Source organism: Populus nigra, chromosome 11 (genome assembly GCF_951802175.1).
Source record: "Populus nigra chromosome 11, ddPopNigr1.1, whole genome shotgun sequence".
NCBI lineage: Eukaryota > Viridiplantae > Streptophyta > Magnoliopsida > Malpighiales > Salicaceae > Populus > Populus nigra.
Window position 1 is genome coordinate 14730362 of NC_084862.1, and position 22878 is coordinate 14753239.

Here is a 22878-nt window from a genome sequence, read left to right on the forward strand (position 1 = left end):
GTAACCCTCTTCCCCTGCAACACCTCCTCTACTCTCCTCTGCTGCTTCACAGCCTGGTTTCTCCTCTACCATGGCTGGTGAACGTCTCCTCTTGCAGCCTATATCTGATGCAGCTATTGTCTCCGCTGCCGCAAGCATTGTCTCCCTCTCTCACACTCATCAAGTCATCTCCCTCAAGTTAACAAACACCAATTATTTATATTGGCGTATGCAGATGCTGCCGTATCTCCTAGGTCAAGGAGTTTTTGGTTTTGTTGATGGCTCCAACACATTTCCATCTTCATATGTTCTTGTCGGAGATGGTATCTCTCTTCAAGTAAATCCGCTCTTTCTTTGCTGGAAACAACAAGACCAACTTATTCTGAGTGCTCTTCTTTCCTCCTTATCTCTGGAAGTTTTGCATCTTGTTGTTGGTTGTCAAAGCTCTTTTTCAGCTTGGCACACTCTTGAGCGAGCTCTCGCTTCCACCTCCAACTCTCGTATTATGCAACTTCATGGCTCTCTTTAGGATCTTTGACAGGGTGATGAATTAGTAACTCAATTCATGCAAAAAGCTAAGGCCTTATTTGATGAATTGGTCGTTGCTGGTCGGCCAGTTTCGCTTGAAGATTTCAATTTATATGTGTTTCGTGGCTTTCGGGGAGAGTTTAAAGACCTCGTTACAAGTCTTATTACTAAGGCCGAACCTTTATCATATGCAGATCTTCACAGTCATCTCCTCACGCATGAATTTCTTCACAAATCTTCAGCTGCCATACATGCTCCTCTGCTACCCACACCCAGCACTCCATCATCTGTTCTTGTTGCGCAACACCAGACCTTTGGCAATTCTGGCCGCAGCAGGGGCCGCTTCAACGGTGGCTGGCATCCCAACCAGTCCAGCAGTAGAGGCAACCGGGTTGCTTGCCTCAGACCTGATCACCACAGCTTCCAGAACTCCTTTGGTGACAGTCAGCAGGGCTCATGGCAGGGCTCTTGGTAGCGCAATAGGGGGCAGAATCCACGCTGCCAACTGTGTCAAAATTTCAGCCATACAGCTCCCCATTGTCTTTAATTCCAGCAGCGAGGTTATGGCCAACAGTCTACTGCCAATCTGGTGCAGCACAATCTCTCCTCAATCGGTTCTATTGATTGGTTTCCGGATACCGGTGCCAATCAACACGTCACACCTGATCTTGCCACCTTGACTGCTTCAGAATCGTATCTTGGTAATGATAATTTGCATGTAGGTGATGGTAAGGGCCTCCCTATATCTCATCTCGGTCATACAAAAATATATACACCACATCGTTCTTTCACCTTATCTAATGTTCTTCATGTTCTTGCCATCACGAAACCTCTGCTCTCTGTTCAGAAATTTTGTCTTAATAATAATGTTTATTTTGAATTTCACTCTCGTGTGTTTTATGTCAAGGATCTCAACACCCATGAAGTCCTTCTCTCAGGTCAGAGTAAAGATGGTCTCTATGCCCTGACAAAGTCTTCTGTCACGTCAGTTCCTCAAGCCTATTGGTCTCCCTGCACTTCTGCCTCTACCGATTTATGGCATCGTCGACTAGGTCATCCTACTTCATGTATTTTTCAATTGTTAATCTCGAAAAATAAGATCATTTGCAACAACAAACGTCTTAATTTTCAATGTCAAAGTTGTCCTTTAGAAAAATCATCACGTTTGTCTTTAGGACCTACGGGTCACAAAACTTCTGCTCCGCTTGAATTAATTTTTAGTGATGTATGGGGCCCTGCTCCTCTGTTTTCTTCAGATGGATATCGTTATTTTGTTATTTTTGTCGATGCTTATACTAAATATGTATGGTATTATCCTCTCGTTGCCAAGTCTGATGTTTACTCTGTTTTTCATCAATTTCAGACTCTCGTTGAACAGATTGCAAAGGTTTCCACCATAAACCCAATCCCACCCGCTACTGTCACCCTTCCAAACTTGTTAAACCACCCACCACCACCCATTTCAACCAGCCATCCAAACAACCCACAGCACTCAGCTCTGCCACTCCAAACAGCCACTCGACCACAGCCCTCAACCATCCCTTGGCCATCATCACATGCTTGTTTACCTAACCCTTATGATGCAAGTTCAGTTCGGCAATTGGTCTCCTCTCCTCATGATCTTGGGATGCTCTCTAGTCCTTTCTCTGCTTCGCCCACCCTGGCCAACATTCCTGCAGATTCAGTCTCTGCCTACAACCCCTCCTCTGCTGACAGTCTTACGCTGGAGGCTGCTTCTTCATCATCCTCTCTCGCAGGTCTGCAACTTATGGTTGATTTATCTTCTTATCAGCTGCCACAGGTCTCCTCACTGCCACCATCTTCCCCTGCATCTCCACTAGCACGCAGCAGCCATCCTATGACTCTCAGACCGCGGCAGCCGAAGACAGCACATCTGGCTGCTTTCGCTGCCTCCACACGAGTACTGTATTCTCCCCCTTCTGAGCCTTTTGTATTCTCGGATGCTGACCGGTACGCAGTTTGGCATGATGCTATGTGTGATGAGATCGCTGCCTTGCGCTCAAATCACACTTGGTCTTTGGTTCCATTTCATCCTTCTATGAACGTTGTTTGCAGTAGGTGGGTATATCAGATCAAATGTTGTGTTGATGATAGTATTAAGCGCTATAAAGCGCGCCTTGTTGCTAGAGGTTTTACCCAGCAGGAAGGTATTGATTATTCTGAAACCTTCAGTCCAGTTATTAAACAGGCCACTGTCCGATTGGTTTTCTCTATCGCGGTTTCGCGCAATTGGAAGATTCATCAGCTTGACATTCATAATGCCTTCCTCAATGGTGTTCTTACTGAAGAGGTCTACATGAAACAGCCTCCAGGTTTTGTTGACTCTTCTCTTCCATCTCATGTGTGATAATCTTGGTGCTACCTATCTCTCAGCAAATCCTATCTTCCATGCTCGTACTAAGCATGTTGAAGTGGATTATCACTTTGTCCATGACCGCGTTGCCAAAAAAGAGATTTAGATTCGTTTTGTTCCCTCTCGGGATAAACTTGCCGATATCTTCACCAAACCGCTTCCTGTTGCATCCTTTACTGCTTTTTGGTTCAAGCTTCGAGTTGATCCCCCACCCTTAGCTTGAGAGGGCCTATTATAGAATGTATAGCTTGTATATATCAGAATAGGAAAATAATATAGGATTATTCCAATGTTGTAATCCGTACAGTTACTGTCGTGTTCTGCCCTACATATATAAATAGGAAGGTTGGCTAAGGCACAACCCAACACATTCTATTATTCTCAACTGTTTAATAGAGTAATTAAAATCCTAATTAGATTAATGAATTTGATCATGTTATTATTTTATATCTAGTTAAATTTGCATTTGATCAAACTAAAAAAAATTAATTAAATCAATATTTTATCAGATGCAATTAAAAATTTAGTTTAGGTTAAGTTTCATCTTATTTCTGAAATTAATCAATCATATTGCCTGAATTTAATAATTATGATTTAATTTGATATCATATATTTGAAATTTTATCAAAATAAAATATGAAATGATTGCTTAACTTTATGGCTTAAACAATTCTTTATCACCCGGTAGGGGTTACTTTAATTTGTATGTGCTGTGAATTCCACGACCACAAACAAAAATGCTTTTACTTTCATATATATATATATATATATATATATATATATAAAGAGAGGGGGGGGGGGGGGGTTGAAGGTTGCGTGTTATATATTAAAATAATTTTTATTTTAAAAAAATTATTTTTAAAATAAATATATGATAAGAAAATTCTAAAAAATATTAATTTAAAATAAATAATAAATAAAAAAATTAAAATTTTGAGAATGTGATAGTTAATTGTTTTTTAAAGTGTTTTTTTATTCTGAAATATATCAAAATAATATATTTTTTTATTTTAAAAAAATTATTTTTAACATCAATAAATTAAATCATTAAAAATATGAAAATTAATTTTAAATAAAAAAATAATTTTTTAAAAACTTCTCTTGAAACATAAAACCAAACATGCTGCAAGGCAGCCGCCTCATCTGCCTCTCCTCGAACGTTCTCAACTCCAAAAGATACGTTAAATGACCAAAGAGATTGCCTTTCTTTCCTTTCTTTTTTTCTCCAAAAGAGCTGCCTCTAGTTTTTTATTTATTTATTTAAATAGTTCAAAAAAGAGATTTAGTTTTATTAACTCGCAAATTGGCTAGATAACCATGAAGAAAAACATTATTTTCTTAATTACTTGCAAGATAAGGTATGTATACAAGTGCGTCATGATCAGACTTGGAGTCCAAGCACATGGGGTTATAATAAGAACAAGATGAGGTACCCTGTAGAAGGAAGCACTCATACACGCAGAGGGAGAGAGATGGAAATGATGGAGGATGTGGTGATAGTTGGAGCAGGAATTGCAGGGTTGGCAACAGCAGTGGCTTTGAAAAGAGTAGGGGTTTGAGCCCTGGTGTTAGAGAGATCAGAAGGGCTAAGAGCCACAGGTGCAGCGTTGACCCTAACTCCAAATGCTTGGCTTGCCCTTGTTGCTCTTGGTGTTTCTCACAACCTCGCCCCCATTTGTGCTCCTTCATTGAAGTAATAAGTTGTTCCTCTACACTAACTCTATTCTTTTGATCATGTCTGCCCATCGTTTCTTGAATTTGAATATTATATATCTTCTGGGTGATTGATTAGTTTCCTGTGCACTTCTTTTTCCCTCTTGTATGATTTAGGGGATATGTAACCAATGTTAGTACTGGAGATGCTCAACAAGTCCTGGGGGATCATATTTGGAAAGCTAAGCACAGGAAATGTGACAGTAGCTGGCGATGCTATGCACCCCATGACTCCTGACCTAGGACAAGGCGGTGGTTCATCACTAGAAGATGCTGTGGTATTGGGCAGACACATTGGCAATTCAGTTATAAACAATGGAGGGCTGATTGTTCCAGGAGACATGGCTAAAGCCATAGATGATTATGTGAAGGAAAGGAGGTGGCGTGCTGCTTTTCTTGTCACAGGATCATATTTAGCAGGATGGGTGCAGCTCGGTGGAGATAAATGGTGGATGAAATTCTTAAGGGATGGAATATTTTACAAGTATCTTTTTGGCAGGACTTCTGGACTTGTGCATAAAGCTTGTGGCAAACTTCCGGCTATGTCCTTCGGTGATATGGATCACTCAAGTAAGAAGGACTAGATTCAATTTTGGAATATAGATTCTGCAGATGAGTGGTTTCAGACAATGGCTCACAATTACTAGTTAACCAGTCTTTTAAATTCGAAACAAATAAATTATAATATGTCTTGTTCAAACTAAATAATTTTATAAGAAACAAATAAATTCGAAACATATACTTTTGAATATTCATTAGTAATGGAAAGAAAAATAAGATATACTTTTGAAACATATAAATAAATTGAAAATTTTGAATTAAAAGTAGAATACATAAATATACAATCCGTAATGAAGCAGTACCAAAGTAGACCAAACGTCTTGAACACGGGCAACTCCTGGCATGTGCCAGTCTTACGTTTGGGCCTATGTTATTATTGATTCGATGGAAGCTACATCCAACCTAACCTTGGACTCATGCACATGCAAGGGAAAAAAACCAACCACACATATTTGACCTTGCAGTATTGTGCACAGTATTGTGCATATGGCTCTTTTTTGCTCCTAGCTTTTGTTTTTATATTTTTTAGTTAATTATAAATTAATTAAAATAGATTAATTAAATGCACATGTGAGATGCCAATGGATATTGGGTTTTAATTTAGATTAATTAAAATAAATAAATAAAGCAAAGTTTATGATTTTTTTAATAACATATGTTTAGTAATTACTTGATTATAAATAGGATTGCATCATGTTTTCCTAATATTAATGGTGGCTCTTCTTGTGCATCTCTACATAATTTATTTATTTTATTATTTAATTAAATAAAAATTAATTTCAAGAAATAAAGTTATTAAAAAAAACCGAGTTCATGGCTAATATTCTGAGATAAAATATTTTGATTTATATCTATCTTTTAAATTTTTAGTTTAGTTTTTAATTAAATATTATTTAATTTTTTATTAGATTTCAAATAAGATCATAACATTTTTCTTGTGCTTTTTTGTGAAATCCTGAAAAATCTTATTTTTTCTTAGATTTTATTCCATTGATGGATTTCATGTAAATAGCTTTCTTTTTTTTATTTGATTAAATATATATATTTTTAATTTTTTGGTTGTGTTTGTGATATTTTTTAAATTTTTCAAAAAAGCCTACAAAGATGGATTATGACAATAAGTTACTAAATCAATTTTTGGTCAACGCCAGACTTGGAGTCCAAGCGCATGGGGTTTATAAATTAGAACATCATCATGAAGTCGAATACCCCATGTAATTGGCACACACACACATAGAAGAAGAAGAAATGGAACTGATGGAGGATGTGGTGATAGTTGGAGCAGGAATTGCAGGTTTGGCAACAGCAGTGGCTTTGAAAAGAGTAGGGGTTCGAGCTTTGGTATTGGAGAAATCAGAAGGGTTAAGGTCCACTGGTACAGCCTTGACCCTGACTCCAAATGCTTGGCTCGCCCTTGATGCTCTTGGTGTTTCTCACAAGCTCACCCCCCTTTATACTCCTTCAATCAAGTAATAAATTGTTTCACCCATGTTACTTTTTTCTTTTCATTATGTTTGATTATTTACATATTCTTGAATTTGGATTTTAATACCATGCTTTGGATGATAGATTAATTTCTCGTGAACTTCTTTTTTCTCACGATTTAGGGGATATGTAACCAATGTTAGTACTGGAGAAGTTCAAGAAGTCCTCTACCCTCGACAAGGAATTAGGACACTTCACCGTAAAGTGTTGTTAGAGGCACTGGCAGAGGAATTGGCAACTGACTCAATTCGATTCTCTTCGAAGCTAGTTGCTTTTCAAAGTCTAGAACAAGGAGGTGATGCTTCCATGGCTGTTGTACACTTGGAAGATGGAACTACCATCAAATCTAAGGTTCTGATAGGCTGCGATGGGGTGCACTCGTTAGTGGCACGATGGCTAGGACTGGCAGAACTGATCCATTCAGGTCGATCAGCGGTGCGGGGTTTAGCAGTTTTTCCTCAAGGCCATGGATTTAAACAAGAATTTCCTACTTTCATGGATGAGAACAATAGGGCTGGTTTTGTTCCTCTTAATGATAGGCAACTTTACTGGTTTTTAGTCAGCCAAGGCTAGCACTTAGCACTCTTCATCCCTTTAATTTCTCTCTCATTTTAGCTAGACATAAACATTGGTTCATGAGATCAGATCATTTCAGGGGAAGTTTTATACTGAACTAATTTTGATTTCAGGGGAAAAGATGGCAGGAGATGCAGAGAAAATGCAAAGGGATGTGCTTGAGAAATGTACAGAAAAATTTCCCTCAGAATACCAAGACGTGGTGCGGCATGCCGATCTTTCCTCATTATCATGGGCACCGTTGATGTTTAGGCCTCCATGGGGGATCATATTTGGAAAACTAAGCAAAGGAAATGTGACAGTAGCAGGTGATGCTATGCACCCCATGACTCCTGATCTAGGAAACGGTGGTGGTGCATCACTAGAAGATGCTGTGGTTTTGGGCAGACACATTGGCAATTCAGTTATGAACAATGGAGGACTGGTTATTCCAGGAGACATGGCTAAAGCCATACATGATTATGTGAAGGAAAGGAGGTGGCGTGCCGCTATGGTTGTCACAGCATCGTATTTATCGGGACGGATGCACCATGGAGATAGATGGTGGATAAAATTTCTCAGGGACAGAGCACTTTACAAGTATTTTTTCGGCTGGCTTTCTAGACTGGTATTTGTTTATGACTGCGGAAGACTCCCTGCTATTTCCTGTGGTGAAATGGATCTGTCCAGGAAGAAGGATTAAATTTCAGAGCTGACAAGTGATTCTGCAAATTGTTATCTTCAGAGCATTGCCCTCAATTTCAACATAGGTGGCCTCTTGCTGCTGCTATCAAAATATCATAGCGATCGGGAAGGCAGCGTTAGTCTTATTAATCGGTCAAAGAAACCACAATTTTCTTTTTCTTCTTTGTTGGTTTTGTCTTTTTATATTTTAAAAGTCTTATTAATTAGTAAAAATAAGCATAGTATTATATATGAAGTGTATGGTTCGCTTTCTTATCTAAGAAAATTTGGGTAATAAAATATACTTTTTTGTCTAAAGAAGTTGAAAACTTAGAAAAATAACTCAAGTATAGTTTTCAGACCAATCTATCCATAGGTTAATAGGTCAATTATTTTATTACAATGACAATTTTTTATTTTTCATTTACAATACATTGAAAGTTGAATAGGTTTGGCAAGAGTAATTATTATTTTTTATTCAATTAAAAATTGATCTTATGTCAAACTTTGAATTTTGAATTTTTCACATCAATTGATCCATAGAGTTAACTATGTTTAATAATTATATCCTTAGGAGATTAAAATATTTTAAAATGCTATATTTGTTATTAAATCATTGATCCACCACTAATTAGTTTTCATCTTTTTCTCTTTAAAAGAAAAAAAAATGATGGCAAAACTAGTAGTTTTTTGAGTTATCGAGTTTTATTCGATAAAAAAATTATATTATTATGTTTTTTTTTGTCTTGTCAGAAAAGATAAATCAAAATTTTTTATTTAATTTTGTATTTTCTAACTAATTCAAGCTATTTAAATTAAGAATTTAATCTCACCAATTTCAAACCCCAAATAACTATTATGAAATGGTTTTGTTTAACAAACCAAACAATAAATTATAATATGTTTTGTTCGAACTAAATAATTTTATATGAAACAAATACATTTGAAGCATATACTTTTGAATATTCATTGGTAATGGAAAAAAATAAGATATCTATATATAAATAAATTGAAAATTTTAAATTAAAAGTAGAATACATAAATATATAATCCGTAATGAAGCAATACCAAAGTAGAATACATAAATAGTTTTTGGAAGTATATTATTGAGTTAACGAGTCTTATTTTTTAAAATTTATTTATTTATAAAAAATTAGTTTTTTATTGTTTTGATATGTTGATTTTAGTAATAATATTTTTTAAAAAATATTTTTTTAATATATTTCCCAATAAAAATACTTTAAAAAGCAATCACTATAACAATACTAAAAATTATAATAGGCTTGCCAAAAAAAATTATTTAGTTTCAAGGAGAAAAAACTAATATGGGGATAATCTTTTTTAAAATTAAAATAAAACTTATGATATTGTAAACAACAGGATGAGATTATTTTTTCACAAATTCTATATAAACTATACTCTCCCAATTGACAGTTCACCTAAATTGTGAATATGGATCTATGACATATATCATTTTATTTTGTTATAATTATATTTAGTCTTTGATCCTAAATTATACATGAATTTAATATAAAATCATATTTTTGTTTACTCCAAATTAAATTTTAAATTTATAGTTTTCGTGTATATGTTTCAGAAAATTCAACACAAGCAACACTAATGATTTTTGTGCCAAACCACACATTCTTGAGATTTAACATTTTCTTTGGAAGGTCTAAGATACAAATTGTGAGAGAAGCGTGGAAGAGGAAGAGTACTCGGGAGACAAGATCAACACAAGACTGAGCACCTGGGAATTTTTGTGCAATTAAAGTCGAGACAGACATAGAACAACTCTAGAACACGTACGTATTCATGTGAGTTTCTAAATCACGAATTCATCAAACAATTAAAGTAGAGATAGCATATCAATGTTATCAAAACTAATAAAATTTAAAATAATTTTTATTTTGTTTAAATTTCTACAAAGTATAAACATGAAAAAAAATAACATGAATATAAACCATATATATTAGTGATCAATCTAATTTTAAAAAATTAATATCATTATTAATGAAAATAATAATAATAATTTTCAATATTATTATTAATATCATTGTTATTGAAAATAGTAATGAAAATGAGCTTTTTATACTTGGATGGTTTAATTAATGAAATTGAATAAGGTTTAATTTGATTCAATGGCTTTTCAAGAGCGGAACGGAACATATGAAATGAAACCGTAATATTCCGGCCGGAATTTAGTTGAAAAATCCGGAACGGACCAAGATTTAAAATAAGATGAAAATTGTTTTGTTTTGTTTCATTTTTTGAATTGGTATGGAATGTTTCGACCATTCCAAACGAAACGAAACGGAATTGATAACCTTGTTAGCAACTTTACCTTGGTTCTGAAAGCTGTGTTATATATTAAAATAATATTTTAAAAAAATAATAAATTTGAAGCAATTAAAAAATATTTTTAAAACATAAAAATAAACAATATCTTACAAGGCCACCTTAGATCTAAAAACTATGTTATACGAATATATATCCAAGTATCTTAGTAGTTTCTACAGTAATGTTTTAAAAAATAGTTTAAAAATAATTATAAATTATATTTTTTAAACCAAAATTTCAAGAAAGATTTTTAAGTAAAATATATATATATATATAGATATATATATATATATTAAGTAAACACTTTCAAAAATTGTAATAAGAACAAAATATAATCTGAACTATATTTTAAAAGGATGTTTGAGAGTGTGATTACAGTTATTTTTTAAAGTGTTTTTCATAAAAATAATATTTTTATTTTATTTAAAAAAATTATTTTTGATCTCGGTGTATTAAAATGATCAAAAAACACAAAAAAAATTAATTTAAAGTAAAAAAAATTTAAAATTTTTTAAAAGTACCTTTAAAATGCAACAACAAACATGAAAACCCTAAAACAGTATAATGTCACAATAGTTCTTTAAGAGAATGTTTGAAAATATGATAAAATATTTTTTTCTTGTAAATATATTAAAATAATAATTTTTATTTTAAAAAAATTATCTTTAATAAGAGAACATGATTTAAAAAGACTAAAAAATTAATTTTTTTTAAAATATTTTAAAACTTGAAACCAAGCATGCTGTAAGGCAGCCGCCTTATCTGCACTCTCCTCGAACGTTCTTATCTACTTAACTCCAAAAGATGAGTTAAATGACCAAAGAGATTGCCTTTCTTCTTTCTTTTTTAATCTTAGATGCTGCAACTCTAGACTAGAAAAAATCAATGTCCTCAAATATTTATTATCCTCATTTTATCACGGATTATAATCTTTAATAAAAAAAATATAAATCGTATAATTACAACGATAAATTTAGGATTGCTTCCTTGATCAAAACAATAATAACATCTTTGATATAAACATATTTGGTGCTTGCTAGTTTTTATGATTGATTAATTTCTAGATTTAAAATCATTATCTTATTTAAGCGTTGTTCTAGTTTTTTATATTTAAATAGTTCAAACAAAATTTTCGTTTTATTAACTCGCAAGTTAGCTGGATAATCAAAAAGAAAAATATTGTTATCATGTTTATTTTGGTGTTTTAAAAATATTTTAAAAAAATTAAAAAAATTTTATTTTTTTATTTACTTTAAATTAATATTTTTTTAGTGTTTTCATATGTTTTAATATATTAATATTAAAAATAATTTTTAAAATATAAAAATATATTATTTTAATATATTTTAAAATAAAAAACACTTTAACAGACTAACTCTAACTACTATTTTACTCTGAAGCAGATATTAAATTACTTTCATGCTAAGGTATGTATACAAGTGGGTCATGGTCAGAGTTGGAGTCCAAGCAGATGGGCTTACAATAAGAACAAGACGAGGCACTCGGTGGAAGGAAAAACTCTTACACGCAGAGGGAGAGAGAGATGGAAACAATGGAGGATGTGGTGATAGTCGGAGCAGGAATTGCAGGCTTGGCAACAGCAGTGGCTTTGAAAAGAGTAGGGGTTCGAGCCCTGGTGTTAGAGAGATCAGAAGGGCTAAGAGCCACAGGTGCAGCCTTGACTCTATTTCCAAATGCTTGGCTTGCTCTTGATGCTCTTGGTGTTTCTCACAAGCTCACCCCCATTTATGCTCCTACATCGATGTAATAAGTTGTTCCTCTACACTAATTCTATTCTTTTGATCATGTCTGTCCATCGTTTCTTGAATTTGAATATTATATATCTTCTGGGTGATTGATTAGTTTCCTGTGCACTTTTCTTTTCCTCTTGTATGATTTAGGGGATATGTAACCAATGTTAGTGCTGGAGATGTTCAACAAGTCCTCTTCCGAGTGGCCAATACTGGGTAAACTTTTTTAACCTTAATAAAATAATTTCTTGATTAGTTTTTTAGTACAATTTCTTGCAAGGATCTGTACTATGAATGGCTGTACGAATCATAAAAGAAATTTTGTCGGTTCAATATTATAGTAATACTGATGTATAATGGACAGACCGGATTCCTTCATGTTTATGCCGACAAAACTGTTAAGGATATCAAGGCTATCACTGCCGTGCTCCCTACAATCCAGGATACTTGATATCCTTAAAAGTGTTAGGTTCAGGAGGAATGGTAACTGTATGGAAGAGGTGAAGTGGGTGACGGGAGGAATAATGGGTCACATAGTCAGGGAATTGGCGAGGTCGAGACTGTCCTGTTTGTGAGCGAGTAATAATATGGTGAACAGGGGAGTGCTCAACAGAAGCCAAAAGATCAGGCGATTCAAGGAGACGTGGATGGGGCGGATGATTAGTTGGCACAGTTGTAGTTTGAGTGGAGGGTGAGATGGATGGCACAGTTGTAGTTTGAGTGGAGGGTGAGATGGATTTTGAGTGGAGGGTGAGATGGATGGCACATATGAATTGAGAGGCTCATGTGTTTGGGGTGAAGTCTGATGGGGAGGTGAAACTAGAACTGGAAGGGGAGATGAAGACATACCAGTGGATCTGATAGGTGGTGAACATAAATAATTAGTAGGAACTGGAATTTGAAAGGGAGAAGAAGACGTACCAGGAGGAATCACGACACCAACAGGAGAGTGATTTGGAATCTTTATTTTGGCTGGAAAATAGTTTTCATCAAATACAACACTGCGAGAGATGTAAACACGTTCACTTGTGGGATCAAGGCACCTATAACCCTTTTGACTGGAACAATAACCAATAAAAATGCACGGTAGACTACGATATGACAATTTGTTTTCAGCATATGGACGTAACAAGGGATAGCATCGACATCCAAATTTCATAGAAAGGAGTAATTGGGTGCATCTTTGTATAGTTTGAAAAAGGGAGTGTCATTATTTAAAACTGGTGTTGGTAACCTATTGATTAAATATACAGCAGTTAAAAATGATTCAACCCAAAATTTCTTATTGAGGCCAGATTGTGCAAGTAGAGTAAGTCTCATATCAACAATGTGACGATGTTTACGTTCGACAGTACCATTTTGTTGAGAGGTATGTGGACATGTTCGTCTATGAAAAATACCATTTTCCATGAGATACCGAGTAAAAAGTAAGGAAATATATTCTCCACCGTTATCAGTTTGTAAACATTTAATAGGGGATGAGAATTGTTTTTCCACAAGTAGCCGAAATTGAACAAAAGAATTGAAGACATCAGATTTGTTTGCAATGGGATACAACCATGTGAAGCGACTGAAATCATCAACAAATGTGACATAAAATTTAAAACCACTAGGTGAAATAAGAGGTGCAACCCAAACATCCGAGTGAACCAGTTCTAAAGGACCTGATGTCTCACGATTTGAACTGGAAAAGGGTTGTTGAATGGATTTGCCAAGTTGACAAGATTCACATATAAAATTCTTTTGCACCGAACCAACAAGAGGTAAATTAAAATTAGATAAAACATGACGCAAGACAGACTCAGATGGATGACCTAAACGCTGATGCCAAAGAGAGCTAGGTGCCTTGATTCCCATAAAAGCAGTTAGTCCTCTGCGTTTATTGTGTGATAAGTTGGAGAGATTGATAGGATAAAGCTCATTTTCACTCGGACCCTGAAGGAGCATGATTCCCGTCTGATTGTCCTGAACCGAATAAGCATTATGTGTGAGATGGAAAGTAACATCATTATCGACACAAAATTTGTTAACAAAAAGGAGATTGGTGGCAGCTTGAGGACAATGAATAATATTCTTAAGAAGGAAACGATTATTATCAGAGTGGACAATGGATGAACCAGTATGTTTAATAGACAAACCTGCACCATTACCTACACCGACAGTCTCATTGCCATCAAACGGGCGTTTGGAATCAAGATTCGCAGCATTATTTGTTACGTGTGCATTAGCACCACTGTCTGCAAGCCATTGACAATTCAGGAATTCTGTATTAATATCAGCAACCATTGCTGCCAAGTCTGTAGGGGGATGACGTCCTTGGAAGGAAAAGTCCATTCGCCGAAAACAGTCCAGTGCCTGATGATTACTACCTTTGTAAATCTGGCAAGGGGAACGACCACCAGAGTTGGAGACAGGACGAACGTCCTTGGTAGAACTGGAATGGGCAGAGAAATTTGGCTTTGCAGCATTGGTGTTTGAAGACCTTGAAAATTGGAGTTTACGTTTCACAGGCTGGAACTTTGGTCGATTGGTGTATAAAGCAAGGGAGGACGTTTCTGGTGCATGATTGAGTGGAGCATGACGATTCAGAATTATTTCATGATTTAGCAGTTCAGACCTGAAATCAAAAAATGACATAGAAGCCTCCCGAGTGTGAAAGGAGTAAGATGTAATAAAGTGTGTAAAGGTAGGGTTAAGACCCCCAATAATAAAGGATATGAGATCGTCATCATCAACTGGTTTTCCAACAGTAGATAGTTGATCTGCTAAGAACTTGGCTTCAGTCAGATACGAAGCACAAGTCAAGGAACCCTGTTGGAGGTTTTGTAGTTGACGTTTCAAGTGGGAGATGCGGGATTTGGATTGAGATGCAAAACGAGCAGCAAGAGACTGCCATGCCAAAAATGAGGAGTCCAAACCATAGAGTGAAGCCACCAGTGCTGGAGAAATAGAGGAGATGATCCAACTTAGCAGGAGTTGATCACGACTCTGCCAACTTGTGTAAGCAGGATTGATGAATTCATTTTTGGCAGCATTATCATCAATAAACATAGCAGGGCAGAGGTTAGAACCATCAATAAAGCCAAGCAAATTATGACTTTTGAGAATAGGTTTAAACTGGGCAGTCCACGCAAGATAGTTTGTTTCATCAAGTTTGATAAAAACAAGTTACGTTGGATTGGGAAAAGCAAAATAGGATGAGGAGGAGAAACCAGACTCAACCATGTTTTTGGAAAAGCGGAAGCAGGATCTTTAGAGCGTAAGCTAGATTTGCTCTGATACCATGTAGAATAATATAGAGAAAGATGGTTTGACTTCCAAAAGATAGCCAAACCGTGTGTATTATTATGATTATATATACATTACAGTTGCAGTGATAAGTTTACAATAACAGCAACCATAACTATCGGGATGATCACAACAGAGTACAAGTTTAAGTATAACACAGTAAGCATTTGAAATCAAGTATCCTGGATTGTAGGGAGCACGGCAGTGATAGCCTTGATATCCTTAACAAAAACTTCACTCTCATCAACATTCGCTTCCTATGACGTAGTTCTGGGTGTGAATTAATGCTTTGTCTTGTGTGAAATAGGGGCGATGGACAAGGAATTAGGACAATTCACCGCAAAGCACTGTTAGAGGCACTGGCAGAGGAATTGCCGGTTGACTCAATTCAATTCTCTTCCAAGCTAGCTGTCATTGAAAATGAAGAGCAAGGCGGTGCTTCCATTGTTGTTATACATTTGGAAGATGGAACTCCAATCAGATCTAAGGTTCTGATAGGCTGTGATGGGGTGAACTCGGTGGTGGCACGTTGGCTAGGACTGGCAGAACCGGTCCATTCAGGGCGGGCAGCTGTGCGAGGTTTAGCAGTTTTTCCTCAAGGCCATGGATTTAAGCAAGAAGTTCATCCGTTCGTGGATGTGGGAAAAAGAGCTGGTTTTATTCCTCTTAATGATAGAGAACTTTACTGGTTTTTAACCTACAACGGTTAGCACTAAACCCTTCCTTCTTTCTCGTTTTAGCTGGACACAAATGATCGTTCATGTCAGATCATTGCGGGGAACATTTATTCTGAACTAATTTTCAATTCAGGAGATAAGATGGCAGGAGAGCCCGAACAAATACAGAAACATGTAGAAAAGTTTCCTTCAACATACCTAGACGTGGTCCGCCATGCTGATCTTTCAACATTAACATGGGCACCGTTGATGTTTAGGCAGCCATGGGGGATCATATTTGGAAAGCTAAGCACAGGAAATGTGACAGTAGCTGGTGATGCTATGCACCCCATGACTCCTGATCTAGGACAAGGCGGCGGTGCATCACTAGAAGATGCTGTGGTATTGGGCAGACACATTGGCAATTCAGTTATAAACAATGGAGGGCTGATTGTTCCAGGAGACATGGCTAAAGCCATAGATGATTATGTGAAGGAAAGGAGGTGGCGTGCTGCTTTTCTTGTCACAGGATCATATTTAGCAGGATGGGTGCAGCTCGGTGGAGATAAATGGTGGATGAAATTCTTAAGGGATGGAATATTTTACAAGTATCTTTTTGGCAGGATTTCTGGACTTGTGCATAAAGATTGTGGCAAACTTCCGGCTATGTCCTTCGGTGATATGGATCACTCAAGTAAGAAGGACTAGATTCAATTTTGGCATATAGATTCTGCAGATGAGTGGTTTCAGACAACGGCTCACAATTACTAGTTAACCAGTCTTTTTATATATTATTGGTGTCTCGAGACAAATAAAAAAGAAAAACATGTCTTTTTATGCACTGTAATTTATAATTTATGTTCTGAAAAAATAAAAATTCACTCAAAACCGGTACTTTTGGTACTGTTATGGAGTGTTTGTACTTTGCAGGTTTGATCATACTCTAACTCGAGTTAGTGCAGATTTCAGTTTGGTGCCTATATTTTTTATTGACTCGATCAAAGCACAGATAAATTAACAAAATGTATTTAGACCCGTGTTCTTGTTCTTTTCCTAGGAGATCCAAAGGCTCTTGCATTACACAATGGAAGATGGGAAATTCCTATTTCTAATCTAATCATTTTTTAGATTAGAAATTGATCTTTACAAGGCATGAAAAATCAAAATTCTAAAATAAAAAAAGCACGTACTCGGAGTCTAATTTGGGTGTCTACTCAAATGAGATGTGTGAAAGTTATTTAAGAAATCTAGTGATTATCAACACCAATTAAATGTTTGGCATCATTAATTAACAACTTTTCAAAAAATATGCAAATAAGATGTAGAACTCATTCATTTTACCCCAGTAAGGTGAGAAATCCATGCATAAACTAATGTGTGTGTGTATATATAATAAATATCCTTTATGTAAATTGAATGGTGAGGTTGGTATTTAAGAGAAATTATTTTAATTATTTTAATTCAAATTTGGTATCACCATTCAAAATAATTTATTCATCTAAATGCACTAAATAATATTTCTTTACTTTAAATTATTATTTTTTACAATATGACTGATAAGTGTAAAATATACATATGTTTTTATTCCTTTTATATTATTTTTTTTATGTATTTTGAACTTATATAGGCTTATTGAAAGTTATTTTTCTGAGTTTAGTATTTATAGGAAACTTTGTAAATTAATTGTTAAAATATAAGAATTTCTATATTTTATGTTTCGGACCTTTCTTCTTATGACAAGTTGTTTATTAAGTTATAATTTTATAATATGAACATGGGCTAAATAAAAGTTAAAGTAAACATATCAAGCTTCCTAGAAAGGTATTATGGGTAGAAATATGAATTCTATTGGACCTCTAATCAGACCCGCAAAATCGAACCGAAATCTTACTTGTAACAAAATCCTCTACTTTCACATTACATATTCAAATAAGTATATCTTGAGTCTCAAACATCAAAATCATATGATTCAAAAGTCCAAAATCATCTACACATCTAAGGCTACAACTTTTATGAAGGATTCCAAGTCAGATAAAATCATTTTGAAGACAAACTGTTAGACGCAATATGAAGGATGAGATTGGTCTTCTAATTTGATGAGGAAACTAACAGTGCCGAGCATCACATTACAGCTAAGAGTCTGACATAGAAAAGGTGGGCCTTAGGACCTAAGAAAGGCGTAAATCAAGCCTCTAACATGCCATGAATGAAAAAAATATAGCTGAAATGGTCGAATATTGCAAGAAATCATGTTAGAAACAAAGTCTAAGTTGCAGTAGAGTTGGAATTACAACAGAGTTATGACAGCAGCAGATTCTATTTTCAACCAAATTCTAAGAGATTTAACCAACCTTAGGGACCATATAAAGAAGGAAGGAGTTAAGTAGCATAAGGACTTCTAATTAACCTAAGAATTCTGAAGAAATTCGACAGCCAGGGAGAGAATAAATAGAGCAGGACACAACTGAAACAGAGACTTTGCAACATTTTTTTTTTCTCTGTTTTTTTCAATTCTCTAGCAATTATGAACTAAACTTTGGCTTTTAATTCAAGAGAAATACACACCATCTCCATTAGCAAGTTATGAGAAGTATTGTTATCATTGTAATTCTTTCAAAATTAATATTTATTTTTCCTTATTCAGAATTATGTTATTGACTATTATTCAAGCTTATTGAATTGTTTTGAGATGACATGTATGTTTTCTAATTTCATTCAATCCATGATTGTTGTTAGGGACTAAAATAAGAGGCAAAAGAATTAATTTGATTGTTGCAATTCTCATGTTGATTTATTATGAAAGAATAAATTAAGTTAAATTGTCAAGCTTTTGAAAATTTGCTTAGAATAATTTCACAGACTTCACTACTAAGGCTACTGCCGAGTGAATAAGAATTGCTTTCAATATTAAATTCGTTTGATGGTAAGAAATTGCTTAGAGAGCTTTGTCTAATTAATGTACTCGTAATCTCATCGATTTCTCTATATTTTAAGGGATATCAAATTTATTTGCTTGACGTAAAAGAATATTTATTTTACTTAGATGATCAACAAATTTATAGAAATAGATGTAAGAACCTTTAAACTGAGTTAACAACATATCAATTTATTAATTTTATTTTCAGAATTTTTTTTTAATTTTTATTCAAATCCTCTATCCTTTTTTATTTCAGTATATTATAGAAATATTAAACGAAATTTCCCTTGAGTTCAACCTGGTTTTCACGTGTAAAATCTCTAGGTGAAAAATCATAAATTGACTAGTTTCATGTAAAACAAAAAAATTCGTAATTCTTGATCGGGTTATCAGAAAATTCTGAAAAATTTGCATAGAACCTTCTAATATGATATTTTATGACATTATAATTTGAGGATGTTACATCATGATTATACTAAGAATTTATTTTGTTTGTAATAGTAAAGTTAGAAATATATTTTGGAGGTTCTGACGATGACAAATTACCAACGTGATTATCAAAATATATAAATATGGTGACTGATTTCTTTTCTCACAACATAGGATTTGAATTTTATATTGTGCATATACATATCAAAATGTAAATTATTTTTCACAAATAATGAGAGACACGTTACAATCATTTTGTTGATAGCTCTCAATGATCTCATGGCCTTAACCAAAAAGTTTTGAATACCCTCTCAAGGTTGTGCCTTCTCTTAATAGAAGCCTGAACTATTAACAGCTAAGATTAGTTTAAAGAGAAATCTTCCAAGGGTTTCTAGAGATTTTTCAAAGTTTCTTACCCTCTGCTTGTCTATCAGATTTGACAAAAAGAATTTGGTTCAAAGAAAGAGACTCTGTTGACTTGTCAAACGGTATTTGCCTAAGGGATTCCTGCTGAAAGCAATTACGTGTTGCCTCATGGTGTGCCATCTTCCTGCTGCAGAAATTTCTATTTACCACCAACTACAGAAGCGATAGGCTGAGACGTACATACAACTTGTAGAGATAGAGGTTGCCAATGTCAAACTAATATTCGAATCTTGCCTTGCCTCAGAAATTTTAAGTTAAAAGTCATCATGGGTGAATTTTAAAACATAAGGACTTTGGGTCACCATGCCAGAGTTATTAAACTTGATTCAAGATTGCATCACTAATTCAACATATTAATCTAAGTTCACTTTAGAAAACCTAAAATAATTTTGTTTCAATAATAATAGTAATAAAATAATATTATTTTGAAAAAACACCCGAGTTTAACTTAAAACTTGACATCTGGTTAGGAGGTCAAATCAACAAGTTATTTAGGGCAGGTTTGAAATTGTGATAGCCATTATAGTTTAAAGTGTTTTTTTGCTTAGAAATGCATCAAAATAATTTTTTTTATTTTATTTTTAAAAAATTATTTTTAAAATCAACACATCAAATCAATGTAAAAATATAAAAAAATATAACAAACTTTTTTTAAAAATTTAAAATAACACTTTTCCGACGCATTCCCAGACGGTCTTTAAGTTATTCTTGCTTGCTTGCCAGACATGGTATGTAAATCTATGTGGGTCATGGCCAGATTTGGAATCCAAGCCCATGGGGCTATAAATTAGAACAACATGAAATACCCAATGTAACTGGCAACACACACGCATAGAAGAAGAAGAAATGGAACTGATGGAGGATGTGGTGATAGTTGGAGCAGGAATTGCAGGCTTGGCAACAGCAGTGGCCTTGAACAGAGTAGGGGTTCGAGCTTTGGTATTGGAGAAATCAAAAGGGTTAAGGTCCACAGGTACAGCGTTGACCCTATCTCCAAATGCTTGGCTTGCCCTTGATGCTCTTGGCGTTTCTCACAAGCATATCCCCCTTTATACTCCTTCAATCAAGTAATAAATTGTTTCACCATGTTAATTTTTTCTTTTCATTATGTTTGATTATTTACATATTCTTGAATTTGGATTTTAATACCATACTTTGGATGATAGATTAATTTCTCGTGAACTTCTTTTTCTCACAATTTAGGGGATATGTAACCAATGTTAGTACCGGAGAAGTTCAAGAAGTCCTCTACCCTCGACAAGGAATTAGGACACTTCACCGTAAAGTGTTGTTAGAGGCACTGGCAGAGGAATTGGCAACTGACTCAATTCGATTCTCTTCGAGGCTAGTTGCTTTTCAAAGTCAAGAACAAGGAGGTGATGCTTCCATGGCTGTTGTACACTAGGAAGATGGGACTACCATCAAATCTAAGGTTCTGATGGGCTGCGATGGGGTGCACTCGGTAGTGGCACGATGGCTAGGACTGACAGAACTGGTCCATTCAGGTCGATCAGCGGTGCGGGGTTTAGCAGTTTTTCCTCAGGGCCATGGATTTAAACAAGTTCGTTTTTTCTTGGATGAGAGCAATAAGGCTGGTTTTGCCCCTCTGAATGATAGGGAACTTTCCTGGTTTTTTGTCAGCCAAGGCGAGCACTTAGCACTCTTCATCCCTTTAATTTCTCTCTCATTTTAGCAAGACACAAATATTGGTTCATGTGATCAGATCATTTCAGGGAAAGTTTTATAGTGGCTAATTTTGATTTCAGGGGAAAAGGTGACAGGAGAGGCTGAGAAAATGCAAAGGGATGTGCTTGAGAAATGTACAGAAAAATTTCCCTCAGAATACCTAGACGTGGTCCGGCATGCCGATCTTTCCTCATTATCATGGGCACCATTGATGTTTAGGCCTCCATGGGGGATCATATTTGGAAAGCTAAGCAAAGGAAATGTGACAGTAGCTGGTGATGCTATGCACCCCATGACTCCTGATCTAGGAAACGGTGGTGGTGCATCACTAGAAGATGCTGTGGTATTGGGCAGACACATTGGCAATTCAATTATAAACAATGGAGGACTGATTGTTCCAGGAGACATGGCTAAAACCATGGATGATTATGTGAAGGAAAGGAGGTGGCGTGCCGCTATGCTTGTCACAGCATCGTATTTATCAGGACGGATGCAGCAAGGAGATAAATGGTGGATAAATTTTCTCAGGGACAGAGCACTTTACAAGTATTTTTTCGGCTGGCTTTCTAGACTGGTATTTGTTTATGACTGCGGAAGACTTCCTGCTATTTCCTTTGGTGCAATGGATCTGTCCAGTAAGAAGGACTAAATTTCAGTGCTGACAAGTGATTCTGCAAATTGTTATGTTTTAGAGCATTGCCCTCAATTTCAACATAGTTATCCTCTCGCTGCTGCTATCAAAATATCATATTGAAGTGGAAGGTAGCGTTAGTCTTTTTCTTCTTTGTTGGTTTTGTCTTCATTTTTTTTTTTAAACTCCTATTAATTAGTCAAAGTAAGCATAATATCATAGTGAAGAGGAAGGTAAGAAATGCGAATTTTCTTTTGCTTCTGTCTTTTTTTTCTTCTAAGTTATTGTCAATGTTGTTCGCTTTCTTATCTAAGAAAATTTGGGTAATAAAAAATACTTTTTGTCTTAAGAAAAAGAAATTGAAAACTTAGAAAAATAACTTAAGTATAGTTTTCAGACCAATCTAGAGATTGATGTGAATAATTGGGTTATTATATCAATCAATAGGTTACTAGGTTAATTATTTTATTAAAATAACAATTTTTTATTTTTCTTTTATAAGACATTAAACTTATCAAGTTGGATGAGGATTGGAAGATTAGTATTTTATCTCATTCAATTAAAAATTTATCTTGTGTCAAACTTTGAAATTTAAAATTTTTAGATCAATTTATCAATTCAGAATTCAGACCATGTTTAATAATTATGTTTTTAAGAGATGAAAAATATTTTAAAAGCTATATTTGTCATCAAATCATTGATCCACCACTAATTAGTTTTCATCTTTTTCTCTTTAAGAAAGATAATTGATGGTTGTTCAGATTTGAATGACAAAACTAGTTGTTTTTTTGAGTCAATGGGTTTTATTTAATGGAAAGAGTTATACTATCGTGTTTTTTTCTTGTCAGAAAAAATAAATCAAGGCTGATAAATAA

At 34.8% G+C, this 22878-nt stretch overlaps 4 protein-coding genes across 4 annotated transcripts; all 4 read left to right on the forward strand.

Moving 5' to 3' along the window:
- The first annotated feature begins 4336 nt into the window (after positions 1 to 4336).
- Positions 4337 to 5281, forward strand: LOC133706246 (monooxygenase 3-like). Its single transcript, XM_062131738.1, has 2 exons — positions 4337 to 4574; positions 4712 to 5281. The coding sequence occupies exon 2, from the start codon at positions 4726 to 4728 to the stop codon at positions 5176 to 5178; it is 453 nt and encodes a 150-aa protein (XP_061987722.1). The 5' UTR covers positions 4337 to 4574; positions 4712 to 4725; the 3' UTR covers positions 5179 to 5281.
- Positions 5282 to 6383: 1102 nt separating this feature from the next.
- LOC133668128 (monooxygenase 2-like) lies at positions 6384 to 7898 on the forward strand. The gene is made up of 3 exons (XM_062087867.1): positions 6384 to 6624; positions 6763 to 7208; positions 7330 to 7898. Exons 1-3 carry the CDS (start codon positions 6404 to 6406, stop codon positions 7896 to 7898), a joined length of 1236 nt encoding a protein of 411 aa, XP_061943851.1. The 5' UTR covers positions 6384 to 6403.
- Positions 7899 to 11673: 3775 nt separating this feature from the next.
- Positions 11674 to 16704, forward strand: LOC133668325 (monooxygenase 2-like). The gene is made up of 4 exons (XM_062088106.1): positions 11674 to 11983; positions 12121 to 12186; positions 15566 to 15963; positions 16069 to 16704. The coding sequence occupies exons 1-4, from the start codon at positions 11763 to 11765 to the stop codon at positions 16620 to 16622; spliced, it is 1239 nt and encodes a 412-aa protein (XP_061944090.1). The 5' UTR covers positions 11674 to 11762; the 3' UTR covers positions 16623 to 16704.
- Positions 16705 to 20532: 3828 nt separating this feature from the next.
- On the forward strand, positions 20533 to 22021 carry LOC133668129 (monooxygenase 2-like). The gene is made up of 4 exons (XM_062087868.1): positions 20533 to 20753; positions 20890 to 21001; positions 21092 to 21332; positions 21453 to 22021. Exons 1-4 carry the CDS (start codon positions 20533 to 20535, stop codon positions 22019 to 22021), a joined length of 1143 nt encoding a protein of 380 aa, XP_061943852.1.
- Positions 22022 to 22878: the final 857 nt, after the last annotated feature.

Coding starts and splice junctions, on each gene's coding strand:
- LOC133668128 (XM_062087867.1), top strand. CDS start 6,404: ATGGAACTGATGGAGGATGTGGTGATAGTTGGAGCAGGAATTGCAGGT. Junction 6,625..6,762: donor CTTTATACTCCTTCAATCAA/GTAATAAATTGT, acceptor CTCACGATTTAG/GGGATATGTAACCAATGTTA. Junction 7,209..7,329: donor CTGGTTTTTAGTCAGCCAAG/GCTAGCACTTAG, acceptor TTTTGATTTCAG/GGGAAAAGATGGCAGGAGAT.
- LOC133706246 (XM_062131738.1), top strand. CDS start 4,726: ATGTTAGTACTGGAGATGCTCAACAAGTCCTGGGGGATCATATTTGGA.
- LOC133668129 (XM_062087868.1), top strand. CDS start 20,533: ATGGAACTGATGGAGGATGTGGTGATAGTTGGAGCAGGAATTGCAGGC. Junction 21,002..21,091: donor AGGCACTGGCAGAGGAATTG/GCAACTGACTCA, acceptor GTTGTACACTAG/GAAGATGGGACTACCATCAA. Junction 21,333..21,452: donor CTGGTTTTTTGTCAGCCAAG/GCGAGCACTTAG, acceptor TTTTGATTTCAG/GGGAAAAGGTGACAGGAGAG.
- LOC133668325 (XM_062088106.1), top strand. CDS start 11,763: ATGGAAACAATGGAGGATGTGGTGATAGTCGGAGCAGGAATTGCAGGC. Junction 11,984..12,120: donor ATTTATGCTCCTACATCGAT/GTAATAAGTTGT, acceptor TGTATGATTTAG/GGGATATGTAACCAATGTTA. Junction 15,964..16,068: donor CTGGTTTTTAACCTACAACG/GTTAGCACTAAA, acceptor TTTTCAATTCAG/GAGATAAGATGGCAGGAGAG.